Source organism: Lepidochelys olivacea, assembly GCF_965140295.1.
Source record: "Lepidochelys olivacea isolate rLepOli2 genome assembly, chromosome: 1".
Taxonomy (NCBI): domain Eukaryota; kingdom Metazoa; phylum Chordata; order Testudines; family Cheloniidae; genus Lepidochelys; species Lepidochelys olivacea.
This window is the reverse complement of record NC_140411.1, coordinates 110,036,951-110,064,189: the sequence shown is the minus strand read 5'-3', so window position 1 is coordinate 110,064,189 and position 27,239 is coordinate 110,036,951. Positions and strand designations below refer to the sequence as shown.

Sequence of the window (27,239 nt, the reverse complement as noted above, 5' to 3'; positions counted from 1 at the left end):
CCAATGTGAGCTGCGGAGCTAGTGCTCCGGGTGGGGGTCAGCACGCAGAGCCCCCCAGCCGCCCCTGTGCTTGCTGGCTGCTTCTGTGAGCTGTGCGGAGCAGGGGCAGGCAGGGAGCCTGCCTTAGCCCTGCTGCGCCACCGACCGGACTTCTAGCGACTGGTCAGCGATGCAGACTAGAGCCGCGAGGGTCTCTTTTCAACAGGGCATTCCGGTCAAAAACTGGATGCCTGGCAACCCTACCATCAACACAGTGTGGTGTAAACACCACTGTAAATCAACCTAAGTTATGTCGGCCTCAGTTACATATTGGCATGCAGAACTTGGTGGTGAAACTCTGCTGGTGGGAGATTCACTGAGTACATCCCCTGGCACTGTGAAAGGAAGCATAGCCTACTGTCCCAATAGGATGACAGTTAGGAAATCTGCTGTAGAGTTTTCTTGGTTTGGGAATATTTTGTCCCTTGATGCATAGGCATAACTGCCTGATTAGGAATACAATCTCTGGGACAAATTCTTCTCTGAATTACTCTGGTGTAATTCTGGATTAACTCCACTGAATTCAATGTAGTCACTCCAGGATTACACCAGCGTAACTGAACTGGGAGCAAATTTTGGTCTAATATTTGCAGATGTGCAATGGGATCACTTCCAATTGCTATGCTTTTTCTTAGAAAGCAATTCATTATAAAATGGTAGTTTAACTGCAATTTCTCATAATTCTGAATCTCTCATGATAATCAGCTTTATGGAAACAGAGGAATTGGAATGAAAGAAACTCACTACTAAAATAATAAGGGATAACACTGCTACTTAAAATACAAACTGGTCCACTGTGTTACATTTATCCATATCCATATTACATAGAAGCCTTCTGTTGAAAGCATTCCAGGAATGTGCCATTCACTATTAAATCAATGAAGTCAAAGAGCATGAGAATGTACTGTTAGATCCCAAAAGAATCAATCCAGATTGTCCTATAGAAAACTTGCAATGTAGAATGAGGTTAAAACTAAGCATGACTTTTTGAAAGGTCTGAAAGTAAGAACCGATTTCATGTAAAGCCTTCAGTGCATACATTCAAACAATCCTATTTGTGAAATCTGACTAGCATTGTGGGAAAAACAAACATTCTGAACACTTAAATAGTGCCTTAGCAAACGTGTATTTTCTCTTATTCCTCACATAAGAGTTTATCTGTATTACAAATTTTGTAATTGTTTAGAAAACAGACCTGCTAAATATAAATAACTGAAACTTATTAAAATACAGAACAAAAGGGGCAATTTTGCAGAGGCATCACACACTCAGCTTTTTCATTGTATACCCCATTTAACGTTACAAAACTAGATTCTCTCATGGATAAATACGATTATTTCGTACACACATTCTTTCCAAGAACTTCTGGCTCCCAGGGTCTAAAAAATATGACAACAGTGTGAAACATTACAGAGCTCTTAGCATTTCATTCTCGCTCATTCAGCAAGCAAAAATAAATCTTTGCTTTTTGTGCTGGTAGATAACACGCAGTGCCAGGAACTGCAAAATCCTTCCCTTTTCTAGTAGTGTCTAGAGCACTAGCCAGAGACTGGAAGAAATGTTAAACAAAACTGCTACTGCATAATCACCTTCTCCTGCACAAACTCTTTCAATAGGTTTAATACTCAGTTGCATTTAGAGAATATATTTGTTGAGATTAATGTGGCATAATAGCTGTGTTGCTTGCGTAGTTTTACTTGAGGTTGCATCACTGTCTCTGTTAAGACCTCCCTTGAAACAGACAATTTGTAACATCTGTAAAAATTCATTCCAGGATTAAACTTGGCTTAAAAGCTCAGGAAACATCTTTAAATTGAATTAAATTTGAAACCCACTCCCAATTTGGCTATTTAAAATATTTCTTAATCGAGTGAGAAAGAGTCAGTTTTTCATAATTAAGGTCCAAATTCTACCTTTGGATTCACAGAAGCAGGTAAGAAGAGGTGTGTGGGTTCAAATTGACTTTTGTAGGTCATCAGTGGGAGCAACCTCTATGCAGAATTTGGCTCATAATGCCTAGTTTTGGCAATGGACTTCATGAAGAGATTGGTATACGGGAGTTATAAAAGGACAACAAACACAGGTTCAGAGCAGAAGAATAGTTTTGTGGCTAAGGCATTGGAGTGGGACTCTGGAGATCTGAGTAGTTCAATTCACAGCTCTGTCACGGACTTCTTGTGTGACCTTGGGCAAAGCTTTTATGCTAACCCTACACTGCCCTGCGGTTCAGATGATGAGGGTGTGCATAGTTGTGTGCACCACAGTGCTGCACTACAACTTCCCTGTGTGGACGCTGTTGGTGCGAAGTAAAAGGTTCCTAGTTCTCATTAATGTAATCTTATTGGAAGAGGACTACATTAATACAAAACTAGGATTCATTTACTTTGCATCCACAGTGTCCATACAGGGGAGTTACAGAGCAGCACTTTGATGAATAGCACTGCTATTCACATCCCCCTAGTCCAAACTGGAACAGTGTAGACAAGCCCTGACTCTCTTAATGCCTTACTTTCCCATCTGTAAAATAAGGATGACTTCATTTCCTTTCTTCTACCCTTTGTCCGTCTTGCCTAAATAGTCTGCAAACCTTTCAGGACAGGGTTATCTCTTAAGAATTTATATACAGCAATGTTGAACCAACCTCAGTTGGGAACCTCTAGGCGCTACTGTAACATAAATAACAAAATATTAATATAAGTATGGTTAACTATATCAAATGGCTTTTGGAACTCTTTAATAAAGAAAACCAATGTTTGTCTAATTGCCTTTTTTCATAGCACAACTAGTACCACAATGAACAAAAAAGTTTCTTTAAAAAAAATTTGGATTTATTTTCTCACCAACAAATGATACAACCCCCCCAGAGCCTTATTAAGCAATGAAACCCACTCACAATGCAGTCCTCACTCTAAATCAAGCAACTTGCAGGTGACCTGTTCTACAGCTGTATTAGCTGTGAGACACACACAAACACAGGGGTGCATTTTTGTGGGAGAAGGGAATCAGAGTTCTTTCACAGGAAAAAAGCATTCCTTCATGGTGGCTAATCATCCTCACTGTTTGCTGAGTCACATTCTTCTGAGGTGCCTCTAGAGAGAGAGAAATATGTTCTGGGAAATGTTCTATATTTAGAAACAAGTGAGGATCTCAACACTGGCTGCGCTGAGTAGCCATTCCTTCTACAATGCCCCGAACAACACTGACGATTCATTTTCCATATAAGACAGGGAGACATTTCTCATCAACCAAGAGTTGGCCTACTTACACAAACTCCATCTGCATTTGTAGGAGCAGAGCAGTATTACTGAGACAAGAAGACTATCACTAAAAATCTGAATCTGTTTCACTCTCACCAAAGTGTCTTTCTGTATCAGAGTTGAACACCACTCAATTTGCACAGAACACACTTCACATAAACTGGGCCAATTGTTTGTAGCAAGGGTAGCTGATTCCAAGTGGAGTTTTATAAATGCTGTGGTACTTTTGCCACAGGAAACTCAAAAATTCTTCTGCTTGTTGCAAGGACATGCAATTTAAATTGGACCACTTTTGGAGGGGTGCGTTCTGTGATCCCACTGCAGCCCCAGGGCCAGAGGAGCTCTGTGATCCTGCCTCAGCCCTGCTGGGGTTGCTAACTCTCCAGGATTGTCCAGGAATTTAAAGATTAATCTTTAATTAAAGATTATGTCATGTGATAAAACCTTCAGGAATACGTCCATCCAAAATTGGCAACCCTAGGCCCTGCTGTCCGAGGAGCTCACTCTCTCCACCATGGCCCCAGGGCCAGAGAAGTTCTGTGCCCCCCACTGATTTCTGCAGGGGCCCATGTTTCTGCTGGCCCCCTCCTAGTACATGCCCCAGAACTCTGTGTGTTTCTGTGCATATCGATGTATGCTGAAAGGAAATACATGCACATTATGCATCTTATTGGGAAATCATTTTTCTTCTTCTGTACTAGCTTCAGTTAGCCATTTTGATTCCTTATTTCAAGCCAAATCAACTTTTGTGTACTAAATTGCTTGTTTGTATCCAGTTTTGTAGTTTTATAAGATAGCTGTGTTATAGAAATAATTTAACAGAGACTTGTGGACATGAATTGTCAGTCTGCTCACTCCCATTAAAAGGCCCTATTATTCTTTCACAGCATGTTTTCATCCTATTGAATGGGACATAATTGTAATTCTGGGAGTTTCTGTCAGTGGGATACAGAATTTTGGTGTGAGATTGTTTGGGGGTGATGGTGAAGGAGAAAGAATTGTGAATAGCTGCTATTGTGACAATCATAAGCGAATGTCAGGCGTAGATTTACCTGTGCTCTGTTGCTTTAAGGATTGAAGGTCTGCCATTAAAGTTAGTGGAAAGACTACCATCAATTTCAATACAAATTGGTTTCAGAGTAACAGCCGTGTTAGTCTGTATTTGCAAATAGAAAAGGAGTACTTGTGGCACCTTAGAGACTAACCAATTTATTTGAGCATAAGTTTTCATGAGATGAAGTGAGCTGTAGCTCACAAAAGCTTATGCTCAAATAAATTGGTTAGTCTCTAAGGTGCCACAAGTACTCCTTTTCTTTTTGCGAATACAAATTGGGTCAGACTGTTACACAGTATATACTATACCTCAAGCTTCCAGTCATCTTGAATTACAAAATATAGTTTCTACCTAGCTGGCCTTGCTGTGGCCTGGAGCAGTGGTTCTCAACCATGGGGGGGCCACGCGCAGGCTTCAGGTGGTCCACCAAGCAGGGCTAGCATTAGACTTGCTGCGGCCCAGGGCAGAAAGCCGAAGCCCCATCACATGGTACTGACGCCCAGAGACCCAAGTCCCACCAACCGGGGCTGAAGCTCCAGCCTGAACAACTTAGCTTCATGGGGTCCCTTATGGCGTGGGCCCCAAGCAGTTGCCCTGCTTGCTAACCCTTAACTCTGGTCCTGGCTTTAATATGCAGAAAAGCAGTTGTTGTAGCCCAGGTGGGCTGTGAAGTTTTTATAGGATGTTGGGAGGGGACACAGAAAGAAAAAGGTTGAAAACCCCTGGCCTGGAGGGAGCAAGGGAACACACTTGCAGTTGTGTTAACCTGGCATCTTAATGAGTGTGGTGAGGGTTTTTCAGTCATGTTAAGCTAATATAATAAAATATTTTTGCTGTCAAGAGAGAGCCAATAAGACTGCAAGCAGAGTGAAGAACTATTCAGGCCTTCTGATAGTGATTTTGCTGTGCAGCTTTTTTCCTATGTTAACAACTCAAAGTGAAATTTGTTCTGCTGGAATTTCCTGTTTACTCTGATCACGTCCTGCCACGCCAATGTCAATAGTTTATGTCGTTCCCATTCATCAAATCCCTCCAGAATGTTTCCTTTAGGGTACTCTGGGGTTTTCTCTTCTTAATAGTGTATAATCTCAAAGGCTATAGCATTACTTCATTAAAAATACTTCTAGAATCTCAAATTATTTATTTTTATATTTACCCTCTCATTGATAATTGCTCTGATGATAACGTAACCAAAACTGAACACAAATTTCTGAGATAAAATATAAGCAATGCTTTGTACACTAATATTATCACTTGTTTTGTATTTCTCTCACTTGGTTGAGAGAAACAACCAGTACATGTTGGTTGCCTTTTGTTTAGAACAGCAATAGAACATATTCACAGTATTGGTATCAACATTAAAGTATGGTATTTCATATTTGACATGCGTATCTAACCCACAAGAATGTACTAAGACAAGTGAGATATCAAAACCAACTTCCAGGATTTCCCATTAGTAATGTCTTTCCAGCTGGTGCTGTATTCTCTCTATCCTGAAATTATGCAGTTGATCCTCTTTTGCAACTCCACCCTCTGAATGTAAACTACTCATTCATTATTGAACCTCTCCCATTCAGTTATCTTCCCAACAATATCCTCTTCCTCTCTCTCTAAATTTTAATCTCCGATCTTTAAATACTACAGCTGATAATGCAAACATGGGGCTGGATTGCTCCCTCCTGTGGAAAAAACATGTCTCAGTAGGGAGGACATGTCTGAGAGGATTCCCTGTGGAGTTTCTCTAAGTTCTACTAAAAGGATGGGGTTTGCCATGGGTCTGCAGAATAAGCTGTATGGAGGCCCTGTGCCCTCCAATGATCCCCTCGGATCCCCTCCACCCCCACATGTCTTGGGAGAGTGACTGCAATAGAGCTGCCCCCTTTAAAGGGAGATCTCCATAGCAGAGGACAGATAAAGCAGTCCAGGAAGGATTACCTCTCAAAGAGAATCTTTGAAGGTGGTGGGTGTGCATCTTCCCTTCCCCCATCCAACAGAAAAACATCCATTCTCCGTCCTCAGCCCACCCATTGTAGGGAGCCTTCCCTGAGGTCTGGGAAAATGGAGGGATGATGACATAGCTGCTCTCTCACTCCTTGCACATCGGAAACAGAGCACATATAAAACGTAGCTCAGTGCAACCAGTAATCATTACAAAATCCATAGCTAATTAAAAGGGCTTAAGAAAATTCCAGCTCATTTTATTTACTACAAGGAGATTTTTATATTTCTAACCTCATTGACTTTAAGTGGTTAGCTGAAAATCTTCCAAAGTTGGTTTGGGGACAAACTAATTTTAGATGAGCACTAATGAAAGTACATAGTAAGAAAGTGCACTTCATTCTGTTCTGCCCTCCTGCAAAGCTCTACAGGTACCAAAGAATCATCTCCTTCTGAGCTGTAGTTCATCCTCATTCCCTTTTCTGAATTAATGCGGCAGAAAAGGCCTCCTATGTTCCTTCATCAATATAGTCAAATGGAGAGGCATGAGTACCCATGGGATAACAGACTGTGAATTTCTATCGAACCTCCTATTTAAATCAAGTGCTGGGTGCACATGGTGGGAAAACCACGTGGTGACACATAACACTCCTAGAACTGGTAATAGGACACTACATATTATACAGAGAACAACCTCAGCTTTAAAGGTCTAGAAATGGGAAAACCCTAGCTTCCAACAGCTTTGTTCTGACTCATAGTAGAGTGCGCATACTTTAATCTTCATTGCAAGGCAGTGCATTCTCTAGGAGTTTGTCATGGGACTATTTACATGCGGAAGGGATTTGTGTTGCCTCCCCGTTTCCTGTTGCTCAGCCCTGCTCCTTTGCATTCCATTACCATTCCTGTCCATGTCTCTGGTCTGTCCTGTTCCCTGATGGTGCTTCACTCCTTTCTCCCTATCACCTGCTGCTTCCTCAGTAAACCCCATCCACAGACCTCCCTCGTACCGCCTCCTCTCCACCTCCAAACCTTAGTTTGCTCTTTCCTCAAAACAATCAGTTGGCAAGAAGATACTGCTCCTCAGGTTCATGTTCTTGGGGAACGAAGCACCAGCCAAGAGATGAGGGTTGGATAGGAGTGGAATCTGGAAGGAGAAAGGGAGAGGGAAAAAGCAAGAGACAGGAAAATGGAGAGAAACAGGGAGTGAATTGTGGGGAGTAGGGAAAAGCTATAAAGATGAAGGAGATACATTTTGAAGAGATTACCATCAAAACAATGCTTGAGAGTGTACAATGCAACTGGAACAAATTCTTTACCACATGGATGACCAGCTGGGATTTTGTAAAGCATATTGTGAATCAAGAAAAATTGCCCTTCCCATGCTCTATGGCCGGACTCTGGAAGGGAAAGCTATTTCATACTCATGTTTTTTTTGTGGGAAATGCATGTATATGAGGGAGTTGGCTCAAGCAACATGGCACCTATTTAATGCCCATAAGGCACTTTGAAATCCTTCAGTTAAAGACAATACAGAAGTGCAAAATTATTAATGTGGGTACTGGAGTTTTGGGGGGAAGGTATAGAATGGGGTGGTGTGAAGCATATTTAATGTTCGGAAGGCATGTGAGATTCCTCTTCTGAAAAGTAATAATTACTATTAGTATAGTTATTTGTGTGTTGTACGAGTGAGGTGGCTGGAGAAGGAATGTGTTCCTCTTTTATTTTTTAACATTGATTGTAGGTCAATATAAATGAATGAGCTCACCTACCAGGAGAGAGAAAATTCCATTCACATAATTGATTGTAGACTGCCTTTTCTCCACCAAATTTAAACTACTCCAGTAAAGAGACAAAACACAATAAAGTTCTGAATTTATTGAAACAATAGCTGCTAAGTGAGACAGTAATTCACCCCAAAAGTTTTTTAACTGTTGTGTTTTTGCTACATTGTTAGTGGAGTAATTCCATTGTTAGTGAACTTTTTCTCTGTCATTGAAACATTCTAGGGATGTTTTGACCTAAGGGAGATGTGTTCAATCATTTTGATTGATTTGCACTGAATGAGCAAAGTGGTTTGCTTTTTTATTTTGAGTTAGCCTTGTCTTATTTTTTGAAATATTATGGAGTCATGGTATTGTCTTATATGTCTATGTTATTGGACAGGCTTCCAGGTGCCCTACAGAGCTATACAATTCCACACCAACATGTCCATTTTCATACTAATACATTAATTGTGCATTATTTATTGTGATTTAATACCCAGTCATCAAAATGGGTAGAGTGGTTGGGTCAGAGTCCTTTCTGTCCTGTGATCATGGAATGATATTAACAGCAAGTGGGGAAAACAAATTTCTAAAACATGTTGAGTGTGTCTGATTTTGTGTGTGTGCTGCTAAGCTTTTTCTGACACTAGAGGTTGGAATTCCCAGGACCTTCCTGGAAAGACTCAGAAGCTCAGGAGCTCTGGAGAATTGACTTGGAGGGTAAAGGAAATCTCCTTGGGGGAGCAGAAGGGAAATGTCCCCCCCCCACCTTTGTCAATTCTTAAACATTTGCCGCATAAACAGTTCATGAACCCAGGCTCTAGTGAAAAATTAGCTACCTTAGAGTTCTGTTTTCTCCTCCATAAGCATGTGCAACTCCCATCATTAACTGGAGTTCCATGGTACTAGGGTTATACCTAATATGTAACTATAATATTCAGCTAAATAGATTTATACAAAAACAAATTAAAATCTGAACAAAGGACAGGGCAAAACTGTGGCCTCTAGAAATGGAAATACCTATTAGGTCATCTTGTCAAACTTTCTGCCTGTTCTGGATTATTGGGTTTTTATACAGTTTCAGATATCCTATCTGACTGTTTACTGTAGCATTAGTACGAGAACATTAGGAAGTGAAAACAGTGCCAAATATAGTCATTGTTTGTTATTTGTATTACAGTAGTATCGAGAGGCCCCCAGTTACACCAGAGCCTTGTTGTACTAGCTGCTATACCTACATATTGAATGGCTGTCCCTGCCCTGAAGAGCTTATGATCCAAACATGCAAGAAACATGAAGATGGGAGAAAGGAAGTATTAATATGTCCCATATTACAGATGAGGAATTGAGACACAGAGAGAGGGACTAAGAAGCAGGTTCTCAGAAGGGCTGCAATTGGGACCATGTTTTCAAGAGATGTCAGGTCCCATTTAGTCACCTAAATGATGTAACCAGATTGTGAAAAATCAGCACCCAGTGGCTCCACTGACATCACTGAATGTTCAGCACTTTTGAAAATCTGATCCCACATGACTTGCCTACAGTCACACAGGAAGTCTGTAGCAGAGTCAGGAACTGAATCCAGATTTCCTGAGTCCTATCCAGTGCCTTTATTACAAAACCATCCTTCCTTCCTTCCTTTCCTAATCAGCTTCATACAGAGCATATTAAATTGAGATTACTTTTACTACAAGATTTTGCTATTAACTTACTCAGGTTCTCTCATGTTATGCAAAACAATAGTACTATGGATCTCTCTCTACGCACACATTATATATACATGTATCTCTTGTGTATCAGTCGCCCTGATATCTAAGCATCTGAATGATTAAACTGTTGGACAGCCGCTTCAGTTTACTTTTAATTATTAGACGTTATGATTCACTTTTTGTATCAAGAGAACAAAGCAACTAAATCTAGTCTGAAAATAATTACTTTTTATTTAAAAAAATTAAAGTCTTTGTTTCTAAAAAGTGAACTACCATACTGTGGAAAGGCTAATGATCTTACTTTACATGTGTTGCTCAAGTGTAAAAGTATAATTAGGAAGGCCAAAAAAGAATTTGAAGAACAACTAGCAAAAGACTCAAAAACTGAGCCCTGGTCTACACTAGGAGTTGAGGTCGAATTTAGCAGCGTTAAATCGATTTAACCCTGCACCCGTCCACATGATGAAGCCCTTTTTTTGACTTAAAGGGCTCTTAAAATCGATTTCCTTACTCCACCCCCGACAAGGGGATTAGTGCTTAAATCCACCTTGCCGGGTCGAATCTGGGGTACTGTGGATGCAATTAGACGGTATTGGCCTCCAGGAGCTATCCCAGAGTGCTCTATTGTGACCGCTCAGGACAGCACTCTCAACTCAGATGCACTGGCCAGGTAGACAGGAAAAGGCCCGCAAACTTTTGAATTTCAATTTCCTGTTTGCATGGTCACCTGCAGCTTGCCATGCTGGCCAGAGCTCATCAGCAGAGGTGACCATGATGGAGTCCCAGAATCGCAAAAGAGCTCCAGCATGGACCGAATGGGAGGTACGGGATCTGATCGATCTATGGGGAGAGGAATCCGTGCTATCAGAACTCCGTTCCAGTTTTCGAAATGCCAAAACATTTGTCAAAATCTCCCAGGGCATGAAGGACAGAGGCCATAACAGGGACCCGAAGCAATGCCGCGTGAAACTTAAGGAGCTGAGGCAAGCCTACCAGAAAACCAGAGAGGCAAACGGCCGCTCTGGGTCAGAGCCCCAGACATGCCGCTTCTATGATGAGCTGCATGCCATTTTAGGGGGTTCAGCCACCACTACCCCAGCCGTGTTGTTTGACTCTTTCAATGGAGATGGAGGCAACACGGAAGCAGGTTTTGGGGACGAAGAAGAAGAAGATGATGATGATGATAATGAGGTTGTAGATAGCTCACAGCAAGCAAGTGGAGAAACCTGTTTTCCCGACAGCCAGGAACTGTTTCTCACCCTGGTACCCTCAGGGTACCTGGTATCAGTACCCCCCGAACCCACCCAAGGCTGCCTCCCGGACCCGCCAGGCGGAGAAGAGACCTCTGGTGAGTGTACCTTTTAAAATAATATACATGGTTTAAAAGCAAGCATGTGAAAGGATTAATTTGCCCTGGCATTCGCGGCTCTCCTGGATGTACTCCCAAAGCCTTTGCAAAAGGTTTCTGGGGAGGGCAGCCTTATTCCGTCCACCATGGTAGGACACTTTACCACACCAGGCCAGTAGCACGTACTCGGGAATCATTGTAGAACAAAGCATTGCAGTGTATGTTTGCTGGCATTCAAACAACATCCGTTCTTTATCTCTCTGTGTTATCATCAGGAGAGTGATATCATTCTTGGTCACCTGATTGAAATAGGGTGCTTTTCTTAAGGGGACATTCAGAGGTGCCCGTTCCTGCTGGGCTGTTTGCCTATGGCTGAACAGAAATGTTCCCCGCTGTTAGCCACGGGGAGGGGTGAGGGGCTAGCCACGTGGTGGGGGGAGGCAAAATGTGACATTGGAATGAAAGCACATGTGCTGTGTATGTAATGTTAACAGCAAGGTTTACCGTGAAAGAGTGTAGCCATTGTTCTAGAAAATGTGTCTTTTTAAATACCACTGTCTCCTTTTTTTTCCTCCACCAGCTGCATGTGTTTCAAGGATCACAGGATCTTCTCCTTCTCAGAGGCTAGTGAAAATTAGAAGGCGAAAAAAACACACTCGTGATGAAATGTTCTCTGAGCTAATGCTGTCCTCCCACACTGACAGAGCACAGACGAATGTGTGGAGGCAGACAATGTCAGAGTGCAGGAAAGCACAAAATGACCGGGGGGAGAGGTGGCGGGCTGAAGAGAGGGCTGACGCTGAAAGGTGGCGGCAGCGTGATGAGAGGAGGCAGGATTCAATGCTGAGGCTGCTGGAGGATCAAACCAGTATGCTCCAGTGTATGGTTGAGCTGCAGCAAAGGCAGCTGGAGCACAGACTGCCACTACAGCCCCTGTGTAACCAACCGCCCTCCTCCCCAAGTTCCATAGCCTCCGCACCCAGACGCCCAAGAACGCAGTGGGGGGGCCTCCGGCAACCCGGCCACTCCACTCCAGAGGATTGCCCAAGCAACAGAAAGCTGGCATTCAATAAGTTTTAAAGTTTTAAACTTTTAAAGTGCTGTGTGGCCTTGTCCTTCCTTCCTCCACCACCCCTCCTGGTGCTTCTCTCCTCCACTACCCCTCCTGGGCTACCTTGGTAGTTATCCCCCTATTTGTGTGATGAATGAATAAAGAATGCACGAATGTGAAGCAACAATGACTATATTGCCTCTGCAAGTGGTGATCGAAGGGAGGATGGGAGGGTGGTTAGCTTACAGGGAAGTAGAGTGAACCAAGGGGTGGGGGGTTTCATCAAGGAGAAACAAACAGAACTTTCACACCGTAGCCTGGCCAGTCATGAAACTGGTTTTCAAAGCTTCTCTGATGCGCACCGCACCCTCCTGTGCTCTTCTAACCACCCTGGTGTCTGGCTGTGCATAACCAGCAGCCAGGCGATTTGCCTCAACCTCCCACCCTGCCATAAACATCTCCCCCTTACTCTCACAGATATTGTGGAGCGCACGGCAAGCAGTAATAACAGTGGGAATATTGGTTTCGCTGAGGTCTAACCAAGTCAGTAAACTGCGCCAGCGCACTTTTAAACGTCCAAATGCACATTCTACCACCAATCTGCACTTGCTCAGCCTGTAGTTGAACAGCTCCTGACTACTGTGCAGGCTGCCTGTGTATGGCTTCATGAGTCATGGCATTAAGGGGGAGGCTGGGTCACCAAGGATAACTATAGGCATTTCAACATCCCCAACAGTTATTTTCTGGTCTCGGAAGTAAATCCCTTCCTGCAACCGTTTAAACAGATCAGAGTTCCTGAAGACATGAGTGTCATGTACCTTTTACGGCCATCCCACGTTGATGTTGGTGAAACGTCCCTTGTGATCCACCAGTGCTTGCAGCACAATTGAAAAGTACCCCTTGCGGTTTATGTACTCGCTGGCTTGGTGCTCCGGTCCCAAGATAGGGATATGGGTTCCGTCTATGGCCCCACCACAGTTAGGTAATCCCATTGCAGCAAAGCCATCCACTATGACCTGCACATTTCCTAGGGTCACTACCCTTGATATCAGCAGATCTTTGATTGCGTTAGCTACTTGCATCATAGCAGCCCCCACAGTAGATTTGCCCACTCCAAATTGATTCCCGACTGACCGGTAGCTGTCTGGTGTTGCAAGCTTCCACAGGGCTATTGCCACTCGCTTCTCAACTGTGAGGGCTGCTCTCATCTTGGTATTCATGCGCTTCAGGGCAGGGGAAAGCAAGTCACAAAGTTCCATGAAAGTGCCCTTAGGCATGCGAAAGTTTCGCAACCACTGGGAATCGTCCCAGACCTGCAACACTATGCGGTCCCACCAGTCTGTGCTTGTTTCCCGAGCCCAGAATCGGCGTTCCACCACATGAACCTGCCCCATTAGCACCATGATGCATGCATTGTCAGGGCCCGTGCTTTGAGAGAAGTCTGTGTCCCTGTCCTCATCACTCACGTCACCGTGCTGACGTCGCCTACTCGCCCAGTATCGCTTTGCCACGTTCTGGTGCTGCATATACTGCTGGATAATGCGTGTGGTGTTTAACGTGCTCCTAATTGCCAAAGTGATCTGAGCGGGCTCCATGCTTCAGTATGGCGTCTGCACAGAAGAAAGGCGCAGAACGATTGTCTGCCGTTGCCCTGACGGAGGGAGGGGCGTGACGACATGGCTTACAGGGTTGGCTTACAGGGAATTAAAATCAACAAAGGGGGTGGCTTTGCGAGAAACTGAATGGCCCCCTCAAGGATAGAACTCAAAACCTCAAGGATAGAACTCAAAACTGGGTTCAGCAGGCCGTTGATTTCACAGAGGGAGGGAGGGAGGAGAAAATTAATACAAAACAAATCTGGTCTATGTCTTGTTTTGAGCCACTTCATCTATCTTTATACATCTTGCTGGCAGCAGACTGTGCAGTATGACCACTAGCCATCGTCAACACCTAGGTGCTCGGCAGAAGACGGTGCAGTATGACGACTAGCCATCATCTTCTGCTAGCTGCAGGTTAAAAGGCAGTGCACTACCGGTAGGACTCAATCGCCATGAGACGAAACAAGGGAAATGACCTGGCTGAGTCACTCCCATGTTTGCCCAGGTGCCCGGTTAAAAGAGCACCCAGGACTACGTTGATGACGGCTACCAGTCATACTGCACTGTCTGCTGCCAAAAGGCAATAAACTGCTGCTGTGTAGCAATGCAGTACCACGTCTGCGAGCACCCAGGAGACATACGGTGACGGTTAGCTGAGCGGGCTCCATGCTTGCCGTGGTATGGCGTCTGCACAGGTAACTCAAGAAAAAAGGCGCAAAACGATTGTCTGCCCTTACTTTCACGGAGGGAGGAAGGGAACGGGGGCCTGACGATATGTACCCAGAACCACCCGCAACAATGTTTTAGCCCCATCAGGCATTGGGATTTCTACCCAGAATTCAAATGGGTGGCGGAGACTGTGGGAACTGTGGGATAGCCACCCACAGTGCAACGCTCCGGGAGTTGACGGTTGCCTCAGTACTGTGGACACACTCAGCCGACTACATGCCCTTAGAGCATTTGTGTGGGGACACACATAATCAACTGTATAAAAACGCTTTCTACGAAACCTACTTCTATAAATTTGACCTAATTTCATAGTGTAGATGTACCCTAAATAGCAAATTTTGTTTTAAGCACATCAGAAGCAGGAAGCTTGCCAAACAATCAGTGGGGCTACTGGATGATCGAGATGCTAAAGGAGCACTCAAAGAAGTGCAGCCCATTGCAAAGAAGCTAGATGAATTTTTTGCATCAATCTTCACTGTAGAGGATGTGAGGGAGATTCCCACATCTGAGCTGTGCTTCTTAGGGGACAAATCTGAGGATCTAACCCAGATTGAGGTTTCAGTAGAGGAGGTTTTGGAGCAATTGATATATTAAACAGTAATAAGTCACCAGGATGAGATGGTGTTCACCCAAGAGTTCCGAAAGAACTTAAATATGAAATTGCAGAACTACTGATGGTGGTGTGTAACCTATCACGTACATCATCTTCTGTAACAGATGACTGGAGGATAACAAACACGACAATAATTTTTTTTAAAAAAAGCTCCAGAGGCAATCCTGGCAATTAGAGGCCAGTAAGCCTAACTTCAGTACCAGGCAAATTGGCTGAAATTAGGCTGTTGATTAATCGCAGTTAAGTCATGAGATTAACTCAAAAAATTAATTGCGATTAAAAAATTTAATCACCATTAATCACACTGTTAAACAATAGAATAACAATTGAAATTTATTAAATATTTTTGGATGCTTTTCTACATTTTCAAATATATTGATTTTTATTACAACACAGAATACTAAGTGGACAATGCTCACTTTATATTAATTTTTGGATTACAAATATTTGCATTATAAAAATGATAAATAAAAGAAATAGTATTTTTCAATTCACCTCATACAAATATGGTAGTGCAATCTCTTTATTGTGAAAGTGTAACTTACAAATGTAGATTTTTTTGTTAAATAACTGCATTCAAAAACAAAACAATGTAAAACTTTAGAGCCTACAAGTCCACTCAGTCCTACTTCTTGTTCAGCCAATCGCTAAGGCAAACAAGTTTGTTTACATTTACAGGAGATACTGCTGCCTCCTTCTCATTTACAATGTCACCTGAAAGTGAGAACAAGCATTTGCATGGCACTTTTGTAGCCAGTGTTGCAAGATATTTACATGCCAGATGTGCTAAACATTTGTATGCCCCTTCATGCTTCAGGCACCATTCCAGAGGACATACTTCCATGCTGATGATGCTTATTAAAATTAAATTTGTGACTGAACTTCTTGGGGGAGAATTGTATGTCTCCTGCTCTGTTTTACCCACATTCTGCCATATATTTCATGTTATAGCAGTCTTGGATGATGACCCAGCATATGTTCGTTTTAAGAACGCTTTCACAGCAGATTTGAAAAAAATGCAAAGAAGGTACCAATGTGAGATTTCTAAAAATAGCAACAGCACTCGACCCAAGGTTTAAGAATCTGAAATGCCATCCAAAATCTTAGAGGACGAGGTGTGGAGCATGCTTTCAGAAGTCTTAAAAGTGCAACGCTCCGATGCAGAAACTACAGAACCTGAACCACCAAAAAAGAAAATCATTCTGCTGCTGGTGGCATCTGACTCAGATGATGAAAACGAACATGCGTCGGTCTGCTCTGCTTTGGATCGTTATCAAGAAGAACCTGTCATCAGCATGGACGCATGCCCTCTGGAATGGTGGATGAAGCATAAAGGGACATATGAATCTTTACTGCATCTGGCACGTAAATATCTTGCGACACCAGCTACAACAGTGCCATGTGAACAACTGTTCTCACTTTCAGGTGACATTGTAAACAAGAAGCGGGCAGCATTATCTCCTGCAAATTGTAACCACTCTTGTTTGTCTGAGCGATTTGCTGAAGTAGGACTGAGTGGACTTGTAGGCTCTAAGGTTTCATATTGTTTTATTTTTGAATGCAGTTATTATTTTTTGTACATAATTCTACATTGTAAGTTCAACGTTCATGGTAGAGATTGCACTACAGTACTTGTATGAGGTGAATTGAAAAATACTATTTCTTTTGTTTTTTACAGTGCATATATTTGTAATCAAAAATAAATATAACGTGACATTCTGTGTTGTAATTGAAATCAATATATTTGAAAATGTCCAAAAATATTTAACTAATTGGTATTCTATTATTGTTTAACAGTGCGATTAATCATGATTAATTTTTTTAATCGCACGATTAATTGCAATTAATTTTTTTAATCACTTGACAGCCCTAGTTGAAACTAAAGCGTTAAATAGTTTCCATGTTGGTTTTTCCTGGATCCTGTTCTGAGACAATCTTCCATAGCTGGAAAAGGTCAACACCCTACCATTAATACAATGTTATTTAATAAAAGTTTCAATAAAAAGGATTTCGTAAACAAAAGCCATTTTTTAACATGGTGCATTAAGAGCTCTGTTTACTTGCTCTTACTCCGCTAGCACCTTATTATACAGATAAGACCACGAACGGAACTGAGTACATATTTTTTACCATATTCCACATTCAGAATGAAAGAAATAGTTACTAAATTGTCCTCCCAACTTCCTCTCTACAGAGATTTAGAGCAATTGGCAATTTATTATTTCTGAATTTAAATTAATTTTTTTTTTGCTTAGATCTCTCTAAGAAGCCACATTACATAGTGTGTAATACTTTTCCTATTATCATTATCTTCTCTAAAAAACAGGTTATGGTGTTGAGGAACCAATCTGAAGTATTTTAGATAGTTATTAAAATATAACCATGCTGATTTTATCATAGTCTGAATACTAAGAGAAAATCTTTAATATTAACTTCTAGCTTCCTTTTCCCATCTGCAGAGGGGTATTTATGTTACCTAGCAAACTTCACATAGAAAGTACAGAGCTGTGCAAATAATGGAAGTTAAATTACAGTCTCCATATCTGTCTCTTTTATACAACACTAGCATTGGTTGCATATGGCAGTGGTAATGAAGTACTCACATGATATTCTGGCTAAAAAAACATAGCACAATATTCAGAGAATTGAGGGATTTTTAACACTCATCACTTTTTTTTAGACTGGAGCACCTGTTTTGAGAGCTCATCCATTTGCAATGCATATGATTCATATTTGTTTTCTCCAGAGAACAAATGTGAAAGACTGGTATGTACGATCCAAAACAGGGATCCTTCTACTCCTTTCCTTAAGTCTTTCAAATGCAATGTGGAAAGAATTTCTTGGATAAGGAGTATCAGAAAGCAGGTGTGGTACAATCTTCCAGCTGTTTATGAAAACAATAGAATTAAAAGTATGATGAAATCTTTAGCTTTGAAATTTTTTAATTACTCTCAGAATCAGTTAATCTGGTTGTTTTAACTTGTTCTCTGAAACAGGTGCAGCAGAAACCTTCTGTGTACAGCTGTTAATGAAAATCTGGTAAAATGAATATTCTGTCAAGCTGTTTTACCAGGCCATCTCACTGTTGAAGTGAGAAGCACAGTGACAAAACCTGCATTAAATGGTGTTTAAATAATGTAAGAGTCTATTCCCTATTTGTGAATGCACAAGTCTACTTAATGTCAGTTGGAGGGTATTAGTGGAAAGAGAGTACAACTACCATACCCTTTCAAAACCTTTTCATGCACTCATGGCTACACTGTGCCCTTGTCTTAGTTAGTCGAGCAGAGGAGCGAACTTGCCCTCCCTTTGCCGAGAACATCATAGTGGATCTTGGTTTGTGTGGTGTGCAGACCCCATTCTGACAACTTGTTCTTTGAAAAATTCTAGCACCTCCAGGCTTTGGGGAAAGGTCTTAAAATTTGGCAGGGAGACACAGGCAACCTTAACTCTGGTATTTCCTTACTTTCCTGTGCTCAATTTAGCAAACCCTAATAATGTTCTTTTAATGTAATTTTTTAGATGTAATATCTCTTGTGACAGGGTCAGGCCAGATGGCTACAAGAGAGTGGTCGAAGGTAGATACATTAGCTCCAGGGTAAGCAGGTCCCTTTTCTCTGGGAAAGATAACAAGGACTATTCCAGAACACTCAGGAACTTTCTAGAACTAATTAAGGCAGGCAGGCTGATTAGGACACCTGTAGCCAATTGGGAAGCTGCTAGAATTAATTACGGCTAATCAGGACACCTGGTTTAAAAAGGCTGTCACTCCAGTTAGTGAGGTGTGTGCGTAAGGAGCTGGGAGTGAGAGGATGTGCTGCTGGAGGACTGAGGAGTACAAGCGTTAACAGACATCAGGAGGAAGGTCCTGCGGTGAGGACAAAGAAGGTATCGGGAGGAGGCCAAAGGGAAGTAGCCCAGGGAGTTGTAGCTGTCGCACAGCTGTTCCAGAAGACACTCTAGACAGCTGCAGTCCACAGGGCCCTGGGCTGGAACCTGGGGTACAGGGCAGGCCCAGGTTCCCCCCAAACCTCCCAACTCCAGACCCAACACAGGAGGTTCCACCAGAGGGGAAGGTCTCTGAGCTGGTCCCTGACCCATGTGGTGGATCAGCAGAAACTGCGGGGACTGTTCTTACTCTTTTTTTCCCATGCTGGCCAGTGATGAGGTTATCTGAGTGAACGGCAAATCTGAACCACGAAAGTGGCCAAACTGAGGGCTACTGTGAATCTTTGAGGTGAGCAAAATCTGCCAATAAGGACCCACCAAGACCCACCAAGATAGAGGAGGAACTTTGTCACACTATACACAGGTTGGATTGTTCCTACCACTTACACAATTGTACAGGAGAGCAAGAGGGAATAAGGATTTCATCTCTGCACCTGTTCTGCCATATAAGTGCTGTTCTGGGGTGTGTCAGGGGCTGCATATCACATATTCCCCCCAGGAAACAGAAATGAGTGAGGATCGTATGGTGAATAGGGGGAGCAATGGCTTTGCCCCCCTGTGATGTGCCATCCAGAAGAACTGTCTGGATGAAAAGTCAGAGAATTCTGTGTGCCATAAATAATGCTGAAAATGATTCTACTACACTCTCTCTATCTAATGGAACAGAGGAGTTCCCAGGAATAATTGAATCTCTCTGAGGCACAAGACCTCCTTGTGCTCCCCTGGAACAGGGCACCTATGCACTTCCAATTGCTATGGGCTGCATGAAAATATCATGATCTAACCTCATGTCTGTAAACTGTGGAGACTACAGTGATATTATCAAGAATTAGTTCACATGCTTCATCCAAGAAGAAAGATATTCAGTAATTCAGATCAGAGATGTCAGATAATTTAATTTTCCTTTGAGATGCCATTATAATGCTCTGTTTAGGTTTCAAATTCATATGTTTGGTTAGTTCTTACCCAAGTAAGGGCTTCTGTTGAGAGTTCCACATTTTAAGGGGCTTTACATTAGTCCAGGACCCACATAAACCACAATCTGCATAACTTTGAAATGTTAATACACTGTAAAATAGCTGTCTTGATCCTTGGACTGGTTCATAATGATAGGGCTTAATCTTATAATTCTGAAGATTTAGAGAAAAAAGGCAAGCAAGAGAATTACTATAGCTGACTTAGTTGAGTTATATAATAGCACTGGGCACAAACTAAGAATAAAAGTTACTAATTAATGATGGGTAGATATCATAAACAGTGGAGTCCCCTGGGATCTGTCCTGGGACCTGTGCTGTTCAATATATTCATAAATGATCTGGAAAAAGGGATAAACAGTGAGTGGACAAAATTTGCAGACAATACAAAATTACTCAAGATAGGTAAGTCCAAAGCAGACTGCAAAGAATTACAAAGGGATCTCACAAAACTGGGTGACTGGGCAACAAAATGGCAGATAAAATTTAGTGTTGATAAATGCAAAGTAATGCACATTGGAAAACATAATCCCAACTATACATACAAAATGATGGGGTCTAAATAAACTGTTACCACTCAAGAAAGAGATCTTGGAGTCATTGTGGATAGTTCACTGAGAACATCTGCTCAATGTGCAGCAGCAGTCAAAACAGCTAATAGGATGTTAGGAACCACTAGGAAAGGGATAGATAAAAAGACAGTAAGTACCATAATGCCACTATACAAATCTATGATATGTCCACATTTTGAATATAGCATGCAGTTCTGGTTACCCCATCTTAAAAGTATACATGTTAGAAATGGAAAAGTCACAGAGAAGTGCAATAAAAATGATTTTGGGTATGGAACAGCTTCCATATGAGGTGAGATTAAAAAGACAGGAACTTTTCAGCTTGGAAAAGAGACAACTAAGAGGGGATATGATACAGGTCTATAAAATCATAACTGACATGGAGATAATGAATAAGGAAGTGTTATTTACCCTTTCACATAACACAGGAACCAGAAGTCACCCAAATAAATGAATAGGCAGCAGGTTTAAAACAAACAAAAGGAAGTACTTCTTCATACAACACACAGTAAGCCTGTGGAACTCCTTGCCAGGGGATGTAGTGAAGGCCAGAAATATAATCAGGCTTAAACAAGAATGAGATAAATTCATGGAGGATAGGTCCATTAATGGCAATTAGCAAAGATGGTCAGGGATGCAATCCCATGCTCTGGGTCTGACTGCCAGAAACTGAGAGTGGACTATAGGGGATGGATCCAGTGGTGAGCTGGAGCTGGTTCGCACCGGTTCGCTAGAACCGGTTGTTAAATTTAGAAGCTATTTTAGAACCAGTTGTTCCGCGAGGGACAACCGGTTCTAAAGGAGTTTCTAAATTTAACCAGCCAAAAGTGGTGTGTTAGGTGCCGACTCCACGGGTGCTCCAGCCCTGGAGCACCCAAGGGGAAAATTTGGTGGGTGCAGAGCACCCACCGGCAGCTCCCCTGTCTGCCACACCCCCGGCCCCAGCTCACTTCACCTCCGCTCCGCCTCCTCCCCTGAACGCGCCCCCCCAGGCTTCCCGCGAATCAGCTGTTCACGCAGGAAGCCAGGGCGGGCTGAGAAGCAGGCGGCAGCTTCCCGCTCAGGCCCAGGGAGGCAGAGGGGAGGTGAGCTTGGGCGGGCAGGGGCGTGAGGAGGGCTGCCCGCGCTGCAGCAGGTAACCCAGTGGGGGTGCGCAGGGGAACGGCTCCCCGCCCCAGCTCACCTCTGCCACCCTTGGCCTGAGCGGGAAGCCGCCGCCTGCTTCTCAGTCCTCCCCGGCTTCCCGCTGAACAGCTGATTCGCGGGAAGCCGGCGGGGGGCAGGGGGGGGCGCAGAGAAGCAGGGTGGGGCGGTGCATTTAGGGGAGGAGGCAGAGGCGGAGCGGAGGTGAGCTGGGGCCGGGCGCGGGGTGGGGAGCTGCCGGTGGGGCTCTGCACCCACCAATTTTCCCCATGGGTGCTCCAGCCCCGGAGCACCCAGGGAGTCGGTGCCTAAGGCGCCACTTTTGATGTGATCAGTGGGGGGAGTGGCTGCTCCCCCTGCTCCCCCCCAGCTATGCTCCCCCACCCCTAGGAGCCAGAGGGACCTGCCGGATGCTTCCTGGGAGCTGCCCCAGGTAAGCACCACCAGGACTCCCCACCTCGCCCCCCAGCAGGTCTCTCTGGCTCTTAGGCATGGTGGGCACCCACCACGGTGGCCCACGAGACCCTCCTGCCCGGTTCTGGGGGCAGTCAGGGGACAGGGGTGGATGGGGCAGGAGTCCGGGGGGGGCATCAAGGAACGTGGGGGGGTTGGATGGGGCAGGAGTCCCGGTGGGCGGGGTGGGCAACGACCCCCTCGTGGGGTGAGGAGGGAACTGGTTGTTAAGGTTTTGGCAGCTCATCAGTGGATGGATCACTCAATGATTGACTTGTTCTGTTCATTCCCTCTGAAGCACCTGGAATTGTCCACGGGCAAAAAACAGGATATTGGGCTAGATGGACGATTGGTTCTGACTCAGTGTGGCCATTCTTATATTTTTATGTCCACTATGACTAATTGACTTAAGGAAATTGACTTCTAACAAGGACTTCTGACTTAAGGACTAATTGACTTCTAACAATACTAGCTTCCTTGCATATGTCTACATAGGGGTAAAAAGCCTGCAGCTGGAGCATGGGTGGTAGGTGAACTCCCCCTTCGGGGAGGCTAATCCATCAGCCCCACCCCTTCTGCCCACGTCCTCCCCTGTGGCCAGAGCCCCAAGCCTCCCCAATCACTGGATAAGCCCCAAACCCCCACCCCACCCCCGGCCACAGGCCTGACTCCCAGGCGGGCTGGCAGGTCTGAGCTCCAGGCCACAGGAAAGGGAAAGGGAGACGGGGCCTCAGGGCACAACCTGGACAGGGCATAGCCTGGGTTAGGGAGGCTTAGCCTGTCCTGGCCTTTGATAGCTGCCGCCCATGAGCTGGAGCCCAAGCCTGGGAACTCTGTGAGGGTGGAGGGTACCAGAGCCCAAGCTGGAGCCTGAGCTTGGACATCTACAGAGCAATTTTTAGCCCCATGCCCACAAGCTCGAGTCAGCTGACCTTGTGCTCCAGGTCTTTTATCCTTGTTTTTTATCCTTTAGCATTGTCTCATTATTAAGCTAAATATTTTGTATGCTTCTGGAAACTAGTCCCTCTAATAACTGAGCCTTGACTTTACTACTTTGTTCTGGAAAGTGATAGGTTAACATTTTAGGAGGGGAATGACCCCATAAATAATTTTCTAGTGAAAGTAAAATTTAAGCAAAAATGGCTATTTCCTATTTCCAGCAACCCTATACCCTGCCCCCGAAAATGGTATCACAGAAGAGTAAGCAGGAAGCTTAAGCATTTCCTTATCAGACCCTTTGGAATTTCTTAGTTAATGCTGTAGATTTGACTTAAAACACCTGGATCTTTCCCTTGCCAAACAAGTAAAATCTCTATGGGATGTTTCTGCCTTGTTACGAAATGTACTGTGCACCCCAGCTGAATTCTTAGATGTTTAGCTCGCTCTTAAAGAAACAAAGTAAGTTTCTTGCCAAATTTTGAGACCTAATCAGATCAGCAGCCATGGTAACAGAGACAACTTCTGAACTAGAAGAGTCTGCCTAATAACATTTTAAACAATATGCATCACACAGAACTGTTTATAAAAAGAGATGGTCCTTGATATAATAATTTAAGCAGAGGCACAGGTGGGTGTAGGAAGTACAAAGGCTCCTGCCTGGAACTTTTTAGTTGTACTTGGGGGTGGTGGTGAAGGGGTAGTTTGTAACATCCTTTTAAGGGGTGCTGCACACTCCCCATCCCCCCAACCCAGCCAGAAGAGCTAGCTGATGCACAGAGATAGTGGAGTCCTAGCTAAGTTTTATTCCCGTCTGCTTTCTGGAGAGTTGATCCCAATGAGAAGTCTTTATTTCTTTCCTCCTCAGTTGCATGACAACACAACTGTCTACTGTAATTCTTAAATACAAGAAAGGTAACAGAAATTTGAGAAAACACAGACCTATCGACTCCCTGCCTGCAGTCTACAGTAGGGTTTCAAGTAATTAACTGCGGCAGTAGATGTACAAATATAGTCTAATATTGTGTTGGATTTGATTATGAGCTTTTAACTCAGGAGAATAAGCCTCACTATTAGGAACTGTGTTCCACGAGCCATAGATTAAAGTTATGCAGCTTCTAACAAAATATACCTTACTGTAAACCTATTTAAATAGATCTTCACCAGACTGGATGTGTACATAAAGCATTCTGAAATATTAAAATAGAGATAGACCATTTCTTCAAGCACTTCACAATCATCCCTATTTTTTTCCCTCTGATTTAGATGAAAAAGAAAGATTGCGGGTATAATTCATGGTCAGTATTATCTTATAAAAAGAAAGTGTTGATAGAAAATCCAGATCCTGGGATCTAAAGTGAGCCTGAGTACAAAGAAAATCATGTTCCACAGAGACACAGAAAAATGTGGCTCACTACAGCACGGATAAAACAACATATATATTTTGATAGCTGCAGAATTCAGATGGAGACAGGTGGGACCAATCTAAAAAGGAGACCCAGGCTAAGCTGAAGTCTTTTCTATGAGGTGAAAGATGTGAGGTAGACAGCCTCTCAGTGTGGTTCATGCTTGTTATTCCATGAACATGAAACAGAATTTTGACAGTTCAATACACAGATGAATGCACAAAATCAGCCCCCTGGTACATCCTTGATTTCCCTGGAGTGGTACCCGGTTACATCAGGGCTTAAGGTGGCTCAGTTAGCCAATTTCTGTGCTTATTCATATTGTGTAAAACGCTAATAAAGTTAGTGAATACACAAGTAGAGAATACACAAGTTATAAATCAGTACAAAATATTGCCTGTAAAACCTAGCGATAGATAGCAAAGACCACCAAGGAAAATCCTTACAAGGGAGAGGAAATATCAACAATTGTAGGATCCATGTAAATGAAAAAAGATTGTAGATCTCTGCACCAAATCTAATATTCATATGTCTTTCAGAGTCTTAGAAATATTTTTGGCTTCAAATATGAATGCAAATAAACCCTAGTATTTCTTCAAAGAGGGGCGACTCTTGAGAATGGTGTCTTCTTTGTAAATTATGTAGTTTTTGAAAGTTTTTATTTTTGTAAACACGAGGAAAACAGGCAAATTCAGAAAGGATGCCAAGCAAACATTCAGAGAATATTTACCTACTAAATATGAAAATCCTTTTAAAACTGGTATGGTGAAAGTAGCTTAGACGATGCTATTACTGTATTCAACGCAACAATTATTTTCATGGGTAAACATGTATTTTATGGGCAAAATACTGCCTTTATTGTAGAGGATTGCAGGGGTAGCTGAACAGTATGCCTTTGCAATAGGCATCAGAACCATTAAGACTGGTGCAGGACAGTTCAGAACAGAAGAGCATGCAGTGGGGGCTGCATCTTACTGCTGCTTCAAAATGGAAGAGGATGCAACCCCTCCCTACCCCATGGCATGTCATGCTGACTGTGTAAGGGGGTCTAGCCATACTCCCAAAATGGCAGAGGACAAGACCTCACTGGGTATGTCTACACTGTGATAAAAAGCCCACAGCACCAAGACTCAGCACCTGGGTCAGCTGACTTGTGCTCAGAGTGTTCAGGCTATGGGGCTGGAAATAACAGTGTAGATGTTCAGGCTTGGACTGGAGCCCAAGCTCTGAGACTCTCCCCCTCACAGGGTTTCAGAACCCAGGGTCCAGCCCAAGCCCGAACATCTACACTGCCGTTTTGTAGTCCCGCAGCCTGAGCCTTGTGAGCCCAAGTCGGCTAACCAGGGCCAGCCATGGCTATGCTGTGGGTCTTTTAGACATACGCAATGAGGCCTTCTCCTATGCATTCTCCTCTCTGATACACCAGTGAGACTGAAATAACTCCACTGCCTACAATGGGGTTACAATGGGTAAAACTGGTTTAAGTGATAGGACAGTCAGGCCCATTGTTTAATGCCCTTGAATTATGCCACAGTGGTTAAACCTAAACATTTAACAGTGAGTCCTACATCTTTAAATATGTCACTCCTACACATAATTTAACACTATTCCAGACAATCTGATGAAGAAACGGAGGACATTTACAAAGTATTCCAGCTTTGAATACATTTTCTAGTGGGCAGATTACATATAAAGCACTCCTCCAATAATTTTCTGTCTGGGTCTGGGGAAATACCATTGCCTTCCCTGCAGATCAGGGACTTAATGGTTACCGGTTTAGCGCTAGACTGTGACAATGGCAAAGCTCCTGTGTAAAATGATGTATAGCTGTGTCACTCCAAGAACAGCACAGCAAAGGAAATGTGCCTTCGAGAGGCATAAGTTAGTTTCTTTTTTCCCCTTGCTACTTCTACCAGCAGAAAATTATGATACTTTGTGTGATCAGGGTTCCAGCGGGGCCACGCTGAAATTGCTCATTAGGGCAAACTCCAAAGAACAGGGAAGACAATCTGCAGAACTGGTGGTTATTCTAATACTTAGATTCACCAATTCAGCAACAAAGCAGCTTCTAGAATACCTTACTTGTTATCAGAAATACAGTTCTCTTAAAGCAACCCAGCCTTGAGCTCCCACCCAGACAACCAAGTCAAATATGATGAGGATTACCAAAAAATCTTGTTCATCATATAAAATGTTCTACCAACCCCAAACGATCGGACACATTACCCACCAGGTTAATGAATATCTTAGATCTTATCCAAATACACGCTTATAGCCAGTTCTTATTAATTAAACTAAAATTTATTAAGAAAAGAAAAGAGAGAGAGAGTATTGGTTAAAAGATCATTATACATACCGATATGAATAGAGTTTTTAAGTCAGTTTCACAGTAGAGATGGAGAGCTTTAGAGCTGCAAAATGTCCTTTTAGAATTAGTCCATAGGTTACAGTCCAATGTCCAATATCAGGGTGATCCAGATGCACTGGAGATCTCAGTCTTGTGACTCAAACTTGCCCTGATGAAGCTTAAGCAGATCTGAGATGAAAAGGATCAGGGCCTAGGAGTTTGTATAGATCCCTGGCAGGCTACTGTCAGCCTCCTGACAGCAGGTGTTCCTTGGGTGAAGAATAGCGTCTTTGAAGTAACCTCCTATTTCTTAAGCATCACCAGTAATTAGCTACATGGATTAACATAAGGCAGTTGCCTA

At 43.2% G+C, this 27,239-nt stretch overlaps 2 protein-coding genes across 3 annotated transcripts in view; one reads left to right on the top strand and one right to left on the bottom strand.

The window, feature by feature from the left end:
- The window catches only part of COL4A2 (collagen type IV alpha 2 chain), a 246,015-nt gene that overhangs the window by 127,754 nt on the left and 91,022 nt on the right, over nucleotides 1-27,239 (bottom strand). The window lies entirely within an intron of this gene.
- Nucleotides 10,632-18,128, top strand: LOC311514360 (uncharacterized protein; the record flags this gene model as incomplete). Its single annotated transcript, XM_084616912.1, has 3 exons — nucleotides 10,632-11,108; nucleotides 11,689-11,825; nucleotides 18,096-18,128. The coding sequence occupies exons 1-3, from the start codon at nucleotides 10,682-10,684 to the stop codon at nucleotides 18,126-18,128; spliced, it is 597 nt and encodes a 198-aa protein (XP_084473038.1). The 5' UTR covers nucleotides 10,632-10,681.